Raw genomic sequence first — 16,053 nt, forward strand, 5'->3', positions numbered from 1 at the left:
TGTAGAGCCTGCCTTCCCTCAAGCAGATCAACCCTCCCTCCAAACTTGGTGGTGGTGTCAAACTTGCTGAGGGTGCACTTGATCCCTCTGTCCACATCATTCATGAAGGTATTAAAGAAAACTGGCCACAGTACTGAGCCCTGGGGAACACCACTTGTGACTGGCCACCAGCTGGATGTAATTCCATTTTCTGCAACCCTCTGGGCTTGTCCATCCAGCCAGTTTTTTACCCAGTGAAGAGTACACTTGTCTAAGCCATGAGCCACCAGCTGCTCAAGGACTGTGCTGTGAGAGACAGTGTCAAAGGCCTTACTAAAGTCCAGATGGACATCATCCACAGCCTTTCCAGAGCCTTATGTTGTGATGCATTAGAAAAATACAATTTTAAACTTATTTGACATGTGATTAGATACTGTATATATATCAAGAGGTAAGCTATGGAAAACTTGTAAGCTAAGAACCCTGTTAACTCTGAAATCAGATTTTAATTTCTTCAGGTTTGTCTGCATACCCAGTCCATTTCATAGTTCTAGTGCTCTGTTGTGGAGCCCATTGGTATCATTGGTATGAACTGTTAGTGCCTTTCTGGCCTTTCACTGTTCCAAGGTAATGTCTTTCAGTGCTTGGTAGTATGAAGATTTTGGTATGTGCAAAATAGTGCCAGGAAGTTTGACTTCCGCTCTGCTGAGATTACCAAACCATTGACTTAATAACTGTCTATGCTTTTTTACTCTCTGGTGATGGCAGTAATATGCTCTTCTTAGGTGCATTGCTTCTATTTGCCATGAAGTCTCTGTATTAGCAGTAAAAATTCTAGGACTGTTTACCTTGTTATTTCTCACTGGAGAACCACTAAGACATGGAACATAAGTCTTTTTTCTTTGGTACTTAAAACATTTATGTATTGTGCTGCATCAAACGTACTGTCTTTCTAAGTACTAAATGGTACCCTTGAATTCCCACCTCAATGTTCTCCATTTCTAGTTTTCTTATTTCTTCTCTCACTTTTGTAGCAAAGTGGGTGAGGAAAAATTACCTATTCCTCTCAGACGTGTGGTTTGGAAAGTGACTTTAGGGTATCTAGTGGTGGCGCTTGAACCTGCAAGATTATGTTGTAGCGAGAGGCGCTTGTATTTTTCTCTGAAATGCTTCCCTCTATACCATACCACACCACTGCGTTCATTACTCACTGCTGAAGTTCTTTTCCCTTGCATTAAGCAAGTCTACTTGGACTGGAACCTGCATTTGTGTGTTTTGATCGTTCTCAGAAAAAGTCTTTCATTCCCCCCTTTCATAGTTAAGGTGATTGTGTTTCTTCGCCAGAAAGATTTCCACGTGCTTCATCGTTCAGGTGATAGGTTAGTCAGTTGTTGATCAGTGATTTTTAAATATCTAGTTATGACCATGCTATGAATATCTGTGATTCAGCAGATGCAGTTATTTGGGTGGTTATTCATATTCTTTGGTATCTTTTCTCTACTGGCTTTCTGATTTTTTAAATGTTGTAATAAGCAATTATGTGAGTAATAATTTTACTTTGTGAAATGAGTTTAAGAAATGAAAGTGTCTTCAGTTCAAAGTGTTTAATACAAGCTCCTGATAACTATCTTTAATATAGGCTGTACCACACAAAATATGTTGTTTTTTCAGAGGATGTTTTATTTCACTACAGTGTATTCCCAGCATTGAAGCAAATATAACAAAATAATTTTGAACAGGTATTTAACTCACCCTGAAATTTTGCCTAAGTAGTAGCCAACTGTCTTCTGAATTTTGCATTTTTAAACCACTGTTGTTAAATAGAGAAAAATATACACTATTCTTATGGGCAGGGTAAAAATGAAAGCTTTCTCGGGATTCTTTATTGCAGTAGTAAGCTAGCTTGCAAGTTTTGCTGAAATCCAGGTAGGAGTTGGTGTCTGGGCAATGATGCTAAATGGTGGATAAGGGGAGTGGGAAAGCACATTTATGACATAATTGAATGGAGCAGGAGAGAATAAGTAAATATATTTTATTTTCAGACTCTAGGAGTTACTGAAAGGACTGAAGTGTCCCTGCCATGAGTTTATAAACTGCATCTCGGAAATTATAATTCAGAAAAGATAATGGAATTGTTTTAAGTTTGAATATCTTTCTGTAACTTCAATAACTGTTTGGCTTGAGCATTTCCATAGATCAACAGATACTACTTGGGGGGGGGGGGGAAAACCAGAAATAAAATGCTTTTTTTTGCAGAGCTGGCATAAGTTGCAATGAGTTTCTAAATGTTGATTTTAAGTGTGTTTATCTACTCAGGAAGTAGTTTGATAGGGTTTGGTGGGTTTGGGGTGGTTTTTTTTGTTTGTTTGGGTGGTGGTTTTTTTTTTTTTGACAATACCTGTTGCATTAAGCCTTGAGATTTACAAGCTCACTTCAGTCACACCAGTAACTGTTGCTATTATGTGCTGGAATCAGAGACTTTAACCTTACAGTAGTGCTTTTCATAGAGGTTCTGTAAAGCAAATATAATTAGTTACAGCTTAATTGCTATGACTAGTTGAAGGGAGAGTTAATTTTGTAGAAGAATTTTACTGTATTGAATAATTTTTTTTTTCTTTAACAGAATTCCTGCAAATACTAGTAAATATTGGTGGTGTTGTGCATTCTGGAGATATAGTTTTACTACAGAATACTACCATGGCTTTGCGAATGGAATGAACAGGCTGCTGTTGACTGCTTACTGACAGTAACCAGCTGGGCACTTCACTGGTGATGTTTTCATTCTCACCTTGTGCAATTGGACTTTGCTTATACTGATTTTTAAAAAGAGGAAGAAATCAAAGTGGAGTACCAAAAACTTGACATGGATAACAGAAAGAAAGACAAGGACAAGCCGGATGAAAGAATTGCACGGCCTAGTGGGAGGTCAGGCCATAATCCACATGGAACTGGTTCTTCAAATTCTGGAGTGTTAATGGTTGGCCCTAACTTCAGAGTTGGCAAAAAAATTGGATGTGGTAATTTTGGAGAACTACGGTTAGGTAAGATCCTTCTGTCTTTATTTCAATTTACATTATTCAAGGCCATTGTATGCAGTCTAGGCATGAAAATGTCTACATAAACACACCACACAGCTCTTCAAACTAGTTTAAGCTTCAGGTAGGTTAAATTTGCCTTGTGCATCTTTTGTGGCTTGACCCTGGCCAATGCAAGCTCTATCACATATTAAGAATCTCCATAGCAGGAGACTTTCTGGGACTAAAAGTGTTTTGTAGCTGTATGCAGTGCTATCCTAAATTCAGTCAGTTGTGTCTTCCAAGACATGGGGAATTACTTCATGGTTATTGTGTTTTGCTACCTTTCCTGGCTTCCTGAAGCAGTTTATTTAGATGTATTTGGGGCTAAGTGTATGTGAAACACGTCCTCGTCCTGTAGGTCCAGCTTACAGTACTGTGGTCTTGGAGATCTCTTGGAGACACTACAGTGTTTTTTTAATAGCAGCAAGCTCTTGGGATTCCTTGGTTTCCTTTCCATGAGCAGCAGTGTAGTGAGGCTAAACAGTGAGCTGCTGTTACATGGGGGCAGTGAGAATCTATCTATGGAGAGAATCTGGGAGGTGGGTAATTCAGACACTTAGTTCCCTGCTGAACAGATGGATGAAAATCAAATTATGAAGAAGGGACAGACTGAGAAGGACCTGTGGAGTTTTGCAGAATTTGGGCATAAAAGCTGGAAATTTTACCAGTTAGTAAAATAGACACTAAATGATGGGTGTATGGTTTTGGAAGGGTACATATTTAGTTTTGGTGACTTAAATTTCCATGACAACAGCATGATTAGCCAGAGTTTTCGAGATTTAGGAATTCTGTATGTGTTGACAAATATAACTTGACACTTAATGACAAGAATTTATTCCAGTATTCCTGGAAGCCTTGAGTTAATGCACTGTTTCAAGGTTTAAAGAGAGATGGGTTTGAAAGTAGGGTATTTGAGAATAGGGCGGGCTATGTAGGTGTTGTGTTTCTGTTGATCTTCTGCCTCTGGTAGAAATACTACTTACTGTCCTTCAGACAATGTTTTCAATATAGTGCTTGCATAAAATATATAAACATGTTATAAGTATGTTTATAACATGCATAAAATATAACATGTTTTTAATATAGTGCTTTCTGGGGGCCTTATATCTAGTCTGAGTCAGAATGTAAACAAACTTAGCTTGTTAATACTGTAGAATGATGAAAGAGAATATCGCTGGAGCTCTGACAGAGGATACTGAATTTAACACAGACTGAACAAGAGGTGCTCTTGTTATTCCTACTGAAAGTTAAACAAGATTGATTATTTTGACCTTTACAGTGTTACATATGTGCTTCTACAGATCACAAGTCAAGCTGAAACTGTCTTTAACTTCTCCTAACCTATTCTAAACTGGCTTTGAATGATAATTTTTCTTTTAAACCTCTCCATGAACTAAATCAAGCCAGTATAATTAATGTCACATTTACTACTGAAGGCAACTGTAAACTAATACAGTTAATTTTTTTCCTGTCTGTTATCTTGGAGTGATCACAACGTACAGAATTGATTATCTGTTTCAGATCAGTATCAGTTTAGCTCATTTGCTTGCAGCAGATACAGAGTGAAATAATCTTTTCTGTTCTAAATACAGTTTTAGAGTAGTTAAGACTTAAAGTCTGATAGTACTGAAATAAAATAGGACAAATGAGTAAAAGAAGTAGGAAGAAGATAATAGTGTAGTGTACTGTCCTGCAACAGCAGCCAGGACAGGTGAAGGCTTACTCTTTTTAATGTCTGCTTTTTTTGCATATATAGTAGATAATTCAGAACCTTATTCATTGTTATTTGTGGGATAAGATGTTTTAAGTGTAATTTACTGAAAGCAGGATTTAATATTAGTATTACAGATTTCATGTAGATTTATTATTTTTGCATTTACATTACTACAGTAGCAAGTAATTTAAAGTGGGCATCTTTCCTATGAAGACGTATACAAGGTCTTAAATTGTTTTATGTACTTCTGCAAACTGGAATATATTTTGATCATGTGTCTTAGGGTCAAATCTTAAAGACTTGAAGGAGGAATAAAGTTGTTAAGGAGTGCTGAAGTTGTACTTCAGGAGATAAAAATTCAGTTACGAATTAGTAGCCATTGTAGTTCTTCCTAAGAAGAACAGAATGGCCAGACTTCTGTAGTGGCTTGTGGATCAAATGGTAAATAGGCCATCTGTAGCAAATGAGTGTCTGTGATGTGCAACCATTAACTTCCCAAGGACTAAATTGTTTTGAATATTGAGCTGTTAAGATTAAGGCTCTTCTGAGTTACAGTTAAGACAAACTGATGGGGTAGTGAAAGAAAGGTTCTTGCTGCTGCATGTGATGCATTATGCATTACCTGTTCTGTGTTTAGAGACAGATCAACAGTGGTGTCAAATCGTCTGTCTTCCATATTTTAAAGACAATTGTCTTGATTCACCACATGGAAAATTATAATGTCCCTTCTGATACTTCTTCAGAATAAGCCTGTCATTACTGCATTTGGCTACTGAACCCCCATATCCAGTTGCTTAACTGTAATTGGATTTGTTAGCTACTCCAGTAGCGGATTTATGTATCTAATAGACTGAATGAGCTCTGCAAGAGTTTCTTTTAATGTCTTCTAGATTGTAACAGTATGCAAAGACACAAAAGCAACTTCAGAGAAAGTACACTTTCTGTCAAAAACGTAGCTCAAATGATCATAAGATAAGAAATAACTATTTAAGATGCCTGGATTTCCACTGTAGTCCCTGGATAGGTCTTGGAATTATCCATTCTTTTCGCTGTCCAATCAGGGCATGCTGCCCATACTGTTTCTGTGTTTATTATTGTACAGCCTTCAGGTACCTTGCTTGTTGTAGATTGATCCTTTAACAGACACATGATTTTAATCCATCTTCTTTCAGCTTTGCAAGAGTACTCTATTTTTAAAAAGGATTAGAGCTGAGATCATAGTCTTTGACTATAAATGTAAGTGTCTTCGCAGGGAACCATTTTGTCTTGGTCCATGTCTTTTCCCTCTTTGATTTCATTAACAAAACTGACCTAAACATGGGAAATTCAGACCTGAGTAATACTGCAGAGAAAAAAGTAGGACTGTCATTAAAAATAATACACACTAAGCTCATTTGACTCTAGAGAAACTAAAAGTATCAGAAGTGACAACTAGTTTTTTCCTTTATCTGCTACTTTTTATTTTTACAACTGTAAAGCTTGTTTAATGTTGTACTCATTGTATACAGTGAGGTAATGCTTGTTGAAATACTCTTAACCAGTTACAGAATCACTTTTAAAGCAGCATATGCATTTTCCAAATGGTGTAAGCATTTAACTCAGTAATATTCTTGCCCTGTTTGTCCTGACTTTAAGCTTAGTAAATTATGGAATTGAGGAAAAAATAGCCCTAGTTAATTCTAACTGTAATTAGGGTCTGGTGTTCCAAAACCATTTGATAATTTAAAAATAAATTTTAAATAGTTATCAGCAATAAATATGAAAGTGTAGGATATCACATTCCACTTAGAGTAGTTTACCAATTTTCAAGCTTTTCTAGTGTATAAAAATTTTGCAAACTCAATGAAATAGCTGAAACTCTCTCTCAGAGAAACTGCCACTTCTTACACTATTCAAGAATGAAGTTCTCTTTGAAGTATGGTACCAGAATAATGAAGCCACGTTTTTTTAAGTCACTACCAGAATACCTACCATCTTAGATCAGAATTGTTTCAAAGACTTTCTTGAGGTTTAAATAGCATTATAATTGAACGGGAAAGCGAATGTCTCACACTCTTGTTTTTGTTCTTTTTTCAAGGAAAAAATTTATACACAAATGAGTATGTGGCAATTAAGCTGGTAAGTTAATTTTTTTTAAGGATTTTGGATAAACTAATCAGAATTTTCCTTTCATATATAATAGTTTGATTTTCTTAGTTGAAATCCTTAGTAGTCTTGTATGTGTTCAACTGACTAGATGAAAGCAGTTAGTCATAGATGTAATGATATACTTTGGCTATATTGAATGAAAGCAGTGTTAATTGTTGTCACTGTTTTGAAAGCTAAATCTATGTTTGTAAAGTTGATGATTGACTGCTTCTTCAAGGATACACTTAGCAGTCTTCTAGTAGATTCCTTTTTTGTGCAATAAGTAGAGGAACCAAATTTAATGTGAGTTTGCAGACTGCCTGTATTTTAACACCCTTATTCTTGACCCAAACTGTTTTTAATCTGTAATCACTGGTATTTGCACATCTGTTTTGGTAGACATGTTTTATTTGTAATGATGTGTAAAATGTTTCCTTCACTTATAAACACGGTAAATCTGGGTATTTTTTAATATGTCATTGTTCTGCTTTTTCTGAATCTTTTATCAGAACTACTCAGTTTACTTCATGTTTTGCTTCTGAATACTTTTAACTTCTTGGTAAATGACTGTTTATGTAACCACAGTATTTCAAGATGAAATTCATTTTTTTACTTGTCATTGAAGGAATTTTAGGATTCACATTAATTTCTTATTGTTGCAGTAGGAGAGAACATTTTTCATAGCATAGTATGGTGAATTTCTGGTTCCATAAAGTGAAAGGTAAACTGTGGAAACAGAAATACGTGGCCTTAGATGGGCAATCTAAAAAGCATTACAAATGTATATACTAAACTTCTGAAAAATATTTGTAACATTTACCTTGCTTAGAAAAGTATTTACTTCATGAGTAGTTACATATTTAAAAACATCCAGGTTATGGTTTGAAAGAGTAATATTGGATGCAGTTTTGAGGGTTATTGTGTGTGCGTTTTACCATATTTAAATTAATTTTCATTTAAAGTATCTTGAACTTTGTATGTCTGGTAAAACTTAAATGGTCTGACAATTCCTCTAGGTAAAGACTGTTTACTATAAAGTACATTCAGAAATAGTTTGCAAGACAGTGATTTTTTTTGTAAACACTGATTACTTGATGTGGAGCAAGAGAACTTTTTAATCTGATCAGTGGGTTTTGGTAAAACCATTTTTATTATATATGTAACTACTAAAACTCAGCTACTATTTCAACCTATTTCAACTTTCAAAGATACTATTCAGTGGCAACTTTTATTTTGTTTCCAAATTACTCAATCTTACAGCTGTTCATTTACAGCTGTGCAAAAAGATTGAAGTATCATTATTGAATAACTTACTTTGAAGTCACTAAAGAACCAATGTAGTAAAGTATGTCTGTAATTTACTACTAGTGCTTAAAGAATTCTGAATATGTAGTTAACTTTTCCAGTTGTCCTCTTACATTAGTGGTCTGAAAAGCTATAGTGTCTTTGCAATAAACAACAGATAGAAGGAATAATAGTGAAAACCAACACAAGAGCTTGCATCATCATTGTAAGGTAAAAATACATTTATTAGCCAGTATAACTATTGGGTTCTTTTAATGTCGTTCTCATTTTTTTATATCTTTCAGTTCTTCTGAATTTGTTTCCAAATTTGAAGGGATTTGGGTCACAAGGTTGAATTTGTTAAAAGCAGCTACATCAAGTTGTAGGATTTAGTTGAATTTTGTTTTTTTGCTGGTTTTCTTCTGCTATTTGAGACAGTGCCAGGACTTTATTCTAACAGTTAGGTAGGTTGTACTTGCTTGTGGGGTATACCATCCTTCCCCTTTTAAATGTAAGCATAACAGTTTTTCCCTGTCTCTAGCAATTACTCCCTTTGTGCTTTGAGAGCAGTCATTAGGCCTATGGTCAGTCTTTGTTTTGTTATCCTAAATGAGGCACTCTTAATTTCCTGTCTGTTTTGAGCCTGCTGTAGTTCAAGTTTAGCCCTCTTGAATAGCTGAATAGAGTTACTTGAATTATGTATGTATTCTAGTTTGAGCAGTTACCCTTGCCAGTTACGGTTGTGGTAATATATTTCCTGCAATATCTTAAAATTGTATTTGTATTCCTCATGCTGGCATTCCATTGTTGATGTACTGTTTTCTTGTGAGCAGCCAGACATCTATGCCAGATGTTTTGTGTATAACTGGTAACCACATACTCCAGTGCAGGAGAATTGTGTGGGTTTCTCTCAAGAGCATGAGTTATAATGGCTGCATTTATACAGCAGCTTGCAGGAGTGCTGATGTTTAAAGTAAATTGATTTTATAACTACTGTTTTGCCTTAAAATTTTCATTGTGTTTGAATTAATATTTCCCTCATGGACAATGTTATACAAGTATGTTTATGGTGCTTATGGCAACTTCAGGACTTGTGTAAGGAAACAACTTAAACAGTTTTTATATGTTAGGCCTGAGGGTCATACAAAATATGTGTTTTCATGTGTAAAGTTTATATGTAAATGCATATTTATTCTGGTAAAATGGCTACACTTCCAGGATTTTACTCTTAATCTGGCTTCTTTCATTATAGCCTGTTCTGGTTGGGCAGATACTCAAGTTTGAAAGGTTAGAACAGACTTTTTTAAGAACTGAAATGAGACTTTTAATAGGCTTTATCAGTTGTGCACTGTTTAGTGGTGTTTGTATGTTTCTGCTGGTCTATTAGTATACAAATTGGTATCTTGTGATCAGGTAGTTCAGCAATAGCCATTTGGTATACATGAACTGTACCTTTCCTGCTCACCTCTTAATTTAGTGTTAGATTTACTTCTTTTATTACATGACCCTCTACTTCACTTAAACCTCATATTCCCCATTCAGCTCTTCTCTCTCCTTTAGTGTTCCTCCCTTTCCCTTTGACAAATTTCTCCATTGCCCAAACTTATCTCCTCTGCAGGATGCCTAACCACCAACCAAATACCAACTAAAGGAATTTCTGCTTGAGCAGCTTCTGGAAATAAATCAGTTTTTCCTTCTGTCTTTGTGTGAAAGCAAGTTATGAGGTAGTCACTGCTGCTTTTAATCTGTAATCTTTTAATTTATTGTTCATTCAACTGTTAAGATTTTAATCCTTAAAACGGTAAGTGGGCTGTGTGTGGAAAGAAGATTGCAGTTGGTTCCAAGGCTGGAATATTTTTTCTTCCGTTTTTGTTTTTAAAGAATTATTGCAGTTGTGGTTTAAGCCCAGTCAGCAACAAAGCACCATGAAGCTGCTCACTCATGCTTCACCCCTGGTGGGGTAGGGAGGAGAAAATATAAATAAAAGCTTGTGGGTCAAGACAAGGACAGGGAGGGATCACACATGGATTATGGTCACAGGCAAAAATCCAGACTTGAACTGGGGGAAAAAATATCATTTTAAGTTGTTGCCAGTCACATCAAAACAGGATAATGGGAAATAAAACCAAATCTTAAAACACCTTCCCCCCACCCCTCTGTCCTTCCTGGCTCAACTCCACTCATGATTTTTCTCTACCTCCTCCCCCCTGCAACGGTGCAGGGGGATGGAAAATGGGGGTTGGGGTCAGTTCATCACACCTTGTCTCTGCAGCTCCTTCCTCCTCAGGGGGAGGACTCTTCACTTGTTCTCTGCTCCAGTGTGGGGTCCCTCCCAGAGGAGACAGTCTTCCATGAACTTTCCCAATCTGAGTCCTTCCCATGGGCTGCAGTACTTCATGAGCTGCTCCAACATGGGTCCCTTCCATGGGCTGCAGTCCTTCAGGCACAGGCTCCTTCCAGCATGGGATTTCCCATGGAGTCATGATCCGACATGGGGCCCTCCCCAGGCTGCAGGCAGGCATCTGCTCCCCTGCTCCCCTCCATGGGCTGGGGGGGGGGGGGGGGGGGGAGGAACGGACAGCCTGCCAGCTCACTGCGGGCTGCAGGGGCATCAACCTCCTCTGGCGCACCTCCTCCCCCGCCTTCTGCACTGACCTCGGTATCTGCACAGGGGTTTCTCACACATTTCAATCTCCCCCTACTCACTGCAGGTTCCCCTTCTTAAACCTGTTCTCCCAGAGGCGCTACCACGGTCGCTGATAGGCTCAGCCTGGGCCAGAGGCAGGTCCGACTTGGAGCTGGGGAAGCTTCTAGCAGCTTCTCACAGGAGCCACCCCTGCAGGCCCATACCAAACCCCCACCATACAAACCCAAACCAGCAGTCTAGAATACCATTTCAGAACCTCCCTAGCACGCTGTAGTAAATTCAAAGCAAGTGCTGTTCTGTTTAATAGACTGATCTTTTCCTCTGACAAGAGCCCTACCTCTTAAGAATCTTTTTCTGAAAATAGCTTTTGTTTGCTCTTGCTTAAGAAAATGAAGCAGAGACAGAAGATATACTGAGTAAGAGTTCTCACTGGGTTACGGAAAACATGAAAAGCAGGTAATAGCTGAATGTGTACGTTGTGCTTTGGGTTAACATCAGAGTTCTTGAAAATTTCTACCCTTATGATTAGATTAAGTAAACTGTCTGTTTTTTCAAAGCTCTTTAGAAGGCAAGTGTCATATCTTCAAAATTGTAGAGTAGTTTATTCCATGTTTTTGGCACAAAAACAATAGCAAAAATCCCCCCATTAGGAATTTGAAACAGTTTCACATTTCAGTTGTCTTTATTCTTTTGTTTGAATGTATAAGCATCCCACAAAATAAAAAAGGAGGGAAAAAACTTGGTTCAAAAGAACCTCTCTGATGAACTAAGGAACTGTTTCTGCTGCTTAGGGAACTGGTGCTTAGTAAACTTCACATTAGTTCTTTGGCAGCAAGACATAGAGATACCCATTAAGAAAGCAAAATGCTCTTTTGCAGGGAAAAGAAGCTATCTAGGTTTTAATATGGAAGTTCTGAAATAATTAGACTTGAATGGAAAAGCAAAGTAGTGAAGGTTGTTTAGAGAACATTGCAGAATTCCTGGAAGTGTTTTTTTCAGGACGGTTTAGTGAGGACCTGAGCTTATTCAAGTAAACAAAATACAGAGATGGCTTCAAAGTCCTCTGGAATTAACATGATGTTTGAACAGTTATGTGTTTCCAAGCTTATTTTTATATTCTGAAATGTACTGAAATGCTAATGAAAATAGGAAGAACAATGGTTTGCCATTTCTTTTTTTTTATTCTTGAATATGCTTTTTAGACTTATTCTTAAAAATGTAGTTACAGTGGTAAATTCTTCACTCGTATATTGCGGTGGAAGATTACATTTAACATACCTTTGTCTTGATTTATCCTTATCTATGTATCTCTTCTCATTTATCAGTAGTTTACTGCATACTGCTAAATGGGATGTGTAGGATCAAAACAGCTTTTATGTGAAGAGCTTATTGTGATTGCCCTCTCACAAGCTTTGTTGAAAATAAAGATTGTATTTCCTTTGTATGTTTGGAGTTACTGAACAGTTAGGAAGATATCTAAGCCTACTTACAAAAATAAGGCAATCCAGAAGACTGTCAGCCAATAAATGGACTACAAGTACATGCTACCACATTTTTTTCACCATCACTGGAGTAAAAGTATTTAATTGTCTCTCTGCTAGACAGGGTTTCACTTAAGTCGTTGCCTGATGTGCAGTTGTCAAGTAGACTTGTTTGACTGTTTGAGAACATTTGCCTTCTGGAGGTTTATCAGAACCGTTTCCTGCTGATGACCAGAACAAGAAGCATTCATTTGAGAAAGTGTAGATGTGTATGTCAAAAATTGAAAGCTGTATCTTTTCCTTAGGACAATTTTTTTGTGTCTATTTATGTAAATTTAATACATACAAGCTATTCTTCATCCTTATTATGAGAGCTTCTTATAACTTTGAGTGGTGATTAAATTGCTAATGTACTATCGGTTAAGGCAAAACTGTATAATTGAATAAAATCAAACTGCCTGTAAGCTTGTGTCTTTTCTTAGTATATTCAGTGGATATGCAAAATTTATGGAGTAAAGTATTTTTCTCTTAGCAGGCAGAATTACAAGCCTTAATTAGAGACTATGTATGGTGTGGTATATTTTGTTACCTACAGACTTGTGTAACAATACTGCAGCAGACTCATAGATAAATCTGTGTGCTTTTGCCCATGCTTACAGCAAAGTGTTTTGCTATGCGATATCTGTCTTCAATACTTGACAATAAATTTCATGTGTTCTCCTCATAAACTGTAAGTAGGGCCTTTTGGTGGCCCTCTTAGTCTTGCTTAGTAATTCAGTTTGTGAAGGATCAACACCTTTTTGTTTTAGAAAGCTCTTGTGTACTTTTTGGCAAAGAATTTCAGTGTTCAGCTAGAGTGAATACTCTGGAGCATAAAAAGCACGTATTAAATTCTATTTGTTTTTTTGTAGAAACTGTTAGATTGGCCCCTCTTTACTTTTGGGCCTCAGCCTTTGGCATCCTGGCAAAATCAAATGCATAAATGTACTCTGACAGAGACTTTGGCTGTACCAGTAGCAGCAGTTTGAAACATCCAGGTGTTGGAGGGAGATGGGTTGAGGAAGAGGACTAAGTTTCTCATGATTGCACATTACCTTATGGTTTCTGTGGCCTGCATGTGCCACTGGGAAACAACACAGGTCAATAAACAGCTTCTGGAGAAGATGGTGTGAGGAAAGAGATGAGCACCTTGCCCAAACTTTTCCTGGAAATTGACATCCAGCAGTATCAGTTATTGCTGATAAGTATATTAACAATCTTACTAATTCCGTGCTGCAATTCTAGTAGGAGCAGTCTGTGTGGGAATAATGGACAGTTAATGTCCATATTATCACTGATGCATTGGAAGATGTTACATATTGCAAGAAACAAGGCATATCTTCTAAAAGACGCTCTAGGAAATTATTTTAAGAATCTTAGGATGAAGTATGTTTACTTTGCAAAGGGATGCTCAGTAAGTTAGGGCTTTCATTTAGGCTGCTTGTGTGTTCCTGTGGTTGATCTCATGTCACTTTATTCTAGGAGATCTTGCCACATTAGTATGTAGAACACAGAACTAAGATTTCATTAACTTATGTAAATTATGTTGGGAAAAGAAAGATTTTAAACTACAAGCTTATTCTGGTGCCTTTTTATTTATTTTTTTGAATGGTGCTACTTAATTTTTTGCTAAGCTGTTACTATTTGGTGGAAGGATTTGGTATTTTTTTTGTCAAGATCCTAAGAGAAAACTTTTTTTTATAAAGATACTTCTATCATGTATAGTAGGTGTGTGGAGGGTCTTCTTGTTCTGTTAAGCTGCATATCAGTGCCACCTTTTGAGACCTGCAAGACACATCACCCACATATTTTGGAGAAACAGATTATTTTTTAGCTATTCCATTGTGGGTCTGTGATTGGGTTTGCATGTTGGACCCCAGTCCTGTGCAGCAATACAAGATGTAAATGTCCCTATGTGCTCTAAGTCTCATCTGACTGAGGTTTATGTTTCTTAGTTTCTTAATTACCAGTCATTTTGGAAGAAACACTCAAACTTTCCATGTGGCTTGGCAGCAGTAGGGTTAGTTTGGCTGGTAGTAGGTTAATGTATTAGTTTTTAGGCTTTGGCAGAGAGGCTTTGTTTTAAATGTTGTTTTTGTTTTTAAATCAGGAACCACTGAAGTCGAGAGCACCACAGCTACATTTGGAATACAGATTCTACAAGCAGCTAGGATCTGGAGGTAAAAAGCAGTGTCATGCATTTTACTGTGATGTAATCCAGAATCAATTTTTGATGCAAGTTTTCTGATTTAGGGGCATATATCTATTTAATAAAGTGTCCCTCGTTACTTAAAGCAGAAAAAAGCTCCATGAATCAGTGAATTAATGTATATGTTTTTCTAGTATTGTAAGACTTTTTTGATCTACTCTTTAAAGTGTGTCTATGAAATCCTAAGACTATTTAATGTCTTAAATATAATAGAATTTGTGAGCCTATGGGTATACCTTTAAGGAGTTTTAAACTATTCCCAGTGTTTTCTCTTTGAATAAACACTATAAATGACCAAACTGCTAATCTACTAATCACATATTTTCATTTAAAATTGCTATGATATTTAAATAGCTTCAGTCTTAGTTTTACTTCACTTCCACTGATACAGTATATATTGCTGCTTACTAGTTTTAAGCCTTTTAAATAATTTTATAAAAAGTTTAGCTTTAAATGCAGTTTAAGATTTGAATTTCTCATTTCGCACCCCTTGGAGCTTTTACACCTACAGCTACTCATATGATGATCCCTTCAATGATCCAGTTATCACCTTTTGGTTTTATAGGTATGCAATACCTAAAACTTCTCACATATTTTTGTGCTTTTGACAAAATTGCATATAGTCAATTAGAAAGACGTGAAGCTTCTTAAAGTAGGAAAGTGAGTACAAATCTTCCCTAAATCAGTTATACCCTAGAAAAAAAATCTTACAATACATTTTTCTTGAAAATGTTCCTTTAATCCATAGAATAGTTTTTTCATAGGTCATGTAGTTAGTTTTTCCATTTTCTACTAATCTAGAAGTTTATTGTATAAAATGGATTATTAATAGTGGTTTTCTACATGCACACTCGTGTTTGGTTTTTTTCTATCAAAGTCAACTTGAATTTTGTAACCGTGATTTTAAAGTTAGGCTTAAACTACAATAAAATGCTATTTAAGCTGAAAAGTCATCTCTGAAAGTCAGGGAATACAAAATGAACATGCCCATACTGCTTCATTTTGCTGCCTTGAATGTGAGTGTTATGATGAATTTCAACACTTTTAGAATACTACTTTCACTTCCAAAAATTCAGGATCATATGTTCATTGATGCACAGACTGGATAGTGTTTCTCTAGTTAGGTAGCTTTCAAAATTGTGTGCTCTTCTTTAAAGACCCTCTCTAGGGAAACATACTTTCTAATACTTTAAGTTAATACAGAACTTTTTTTGATGCTGTAGTATGAATGCTCTGCAAGCAGGAATCTTCAGAGATAACTCTTCAAGACATGACATTGTCTGTTCTTGTTCATAGGTGGAAAATTAAGTTGCAGAATGTCTAGGCAAAATGTTGAGTCGTATATGCTTGCTAAGTGGAGAAAGTCATCAGGATATAATGTCTGGTTTTTGTAAGTAGTTGAAAATTGTCAGCATACACTAGACTAGCATTATGAAATAGCTGATAAGTGCAAAGCAGAGATCTTAATTGCTTAACTAATGAGAGGCAACCCCCAA

General features: G+C 36.5%; 1 protein-coding gene across 5 annotated transcripts in view; it reads left to right on the plus strand.

Moving 5' to 3' along the window:
- The window catches only part of CSNK1G3 (casein kinase 1 gamma 3), an 87,356-nt gene that overhangs the window by 23,772 nt on the left and 47,531 nt on the right, over nucleotides 1–16,053 (plus strand). For all 5 annotated transcript variants that reach the window (XM_049794859.1, XM_049794860.1, XM_049794861.1 and 2 more), the window contains exons 2-4: nucleotides 2,603–3,020; nucleotides 6,848–6,888; nucleotides 14,459–14,528. In XM_049794859.1, the coding sequence (XP_049650816.1) occupies nucleotides 2,843–3,020; nucleotides 6,848–6,888; nucleotides 14,459–14,528 (289 nt within the window). In that variant the 5' untranslated portion in view covers nucleotides 2,603–2,842. The remainder of the gene's footprint in view (nucleotides 1–2,602; nucleotides 3,021–6,847; nucleotides 6,889–14,458; nucleotides 14,529–16,053) is intronic.

This window comes from Accipiter gentilis, chromosome Z (genome assembly GCF_929443795.1).
Source record: "Accipiter gentilis chromosome Z, bAccGen1.1, whole genome shotgun sequence".
NCBI lineage: Eukaryota > Metazoa > Chordata > Aves > Accipitriformes > Accipitridae > Astur > Astur gentilis.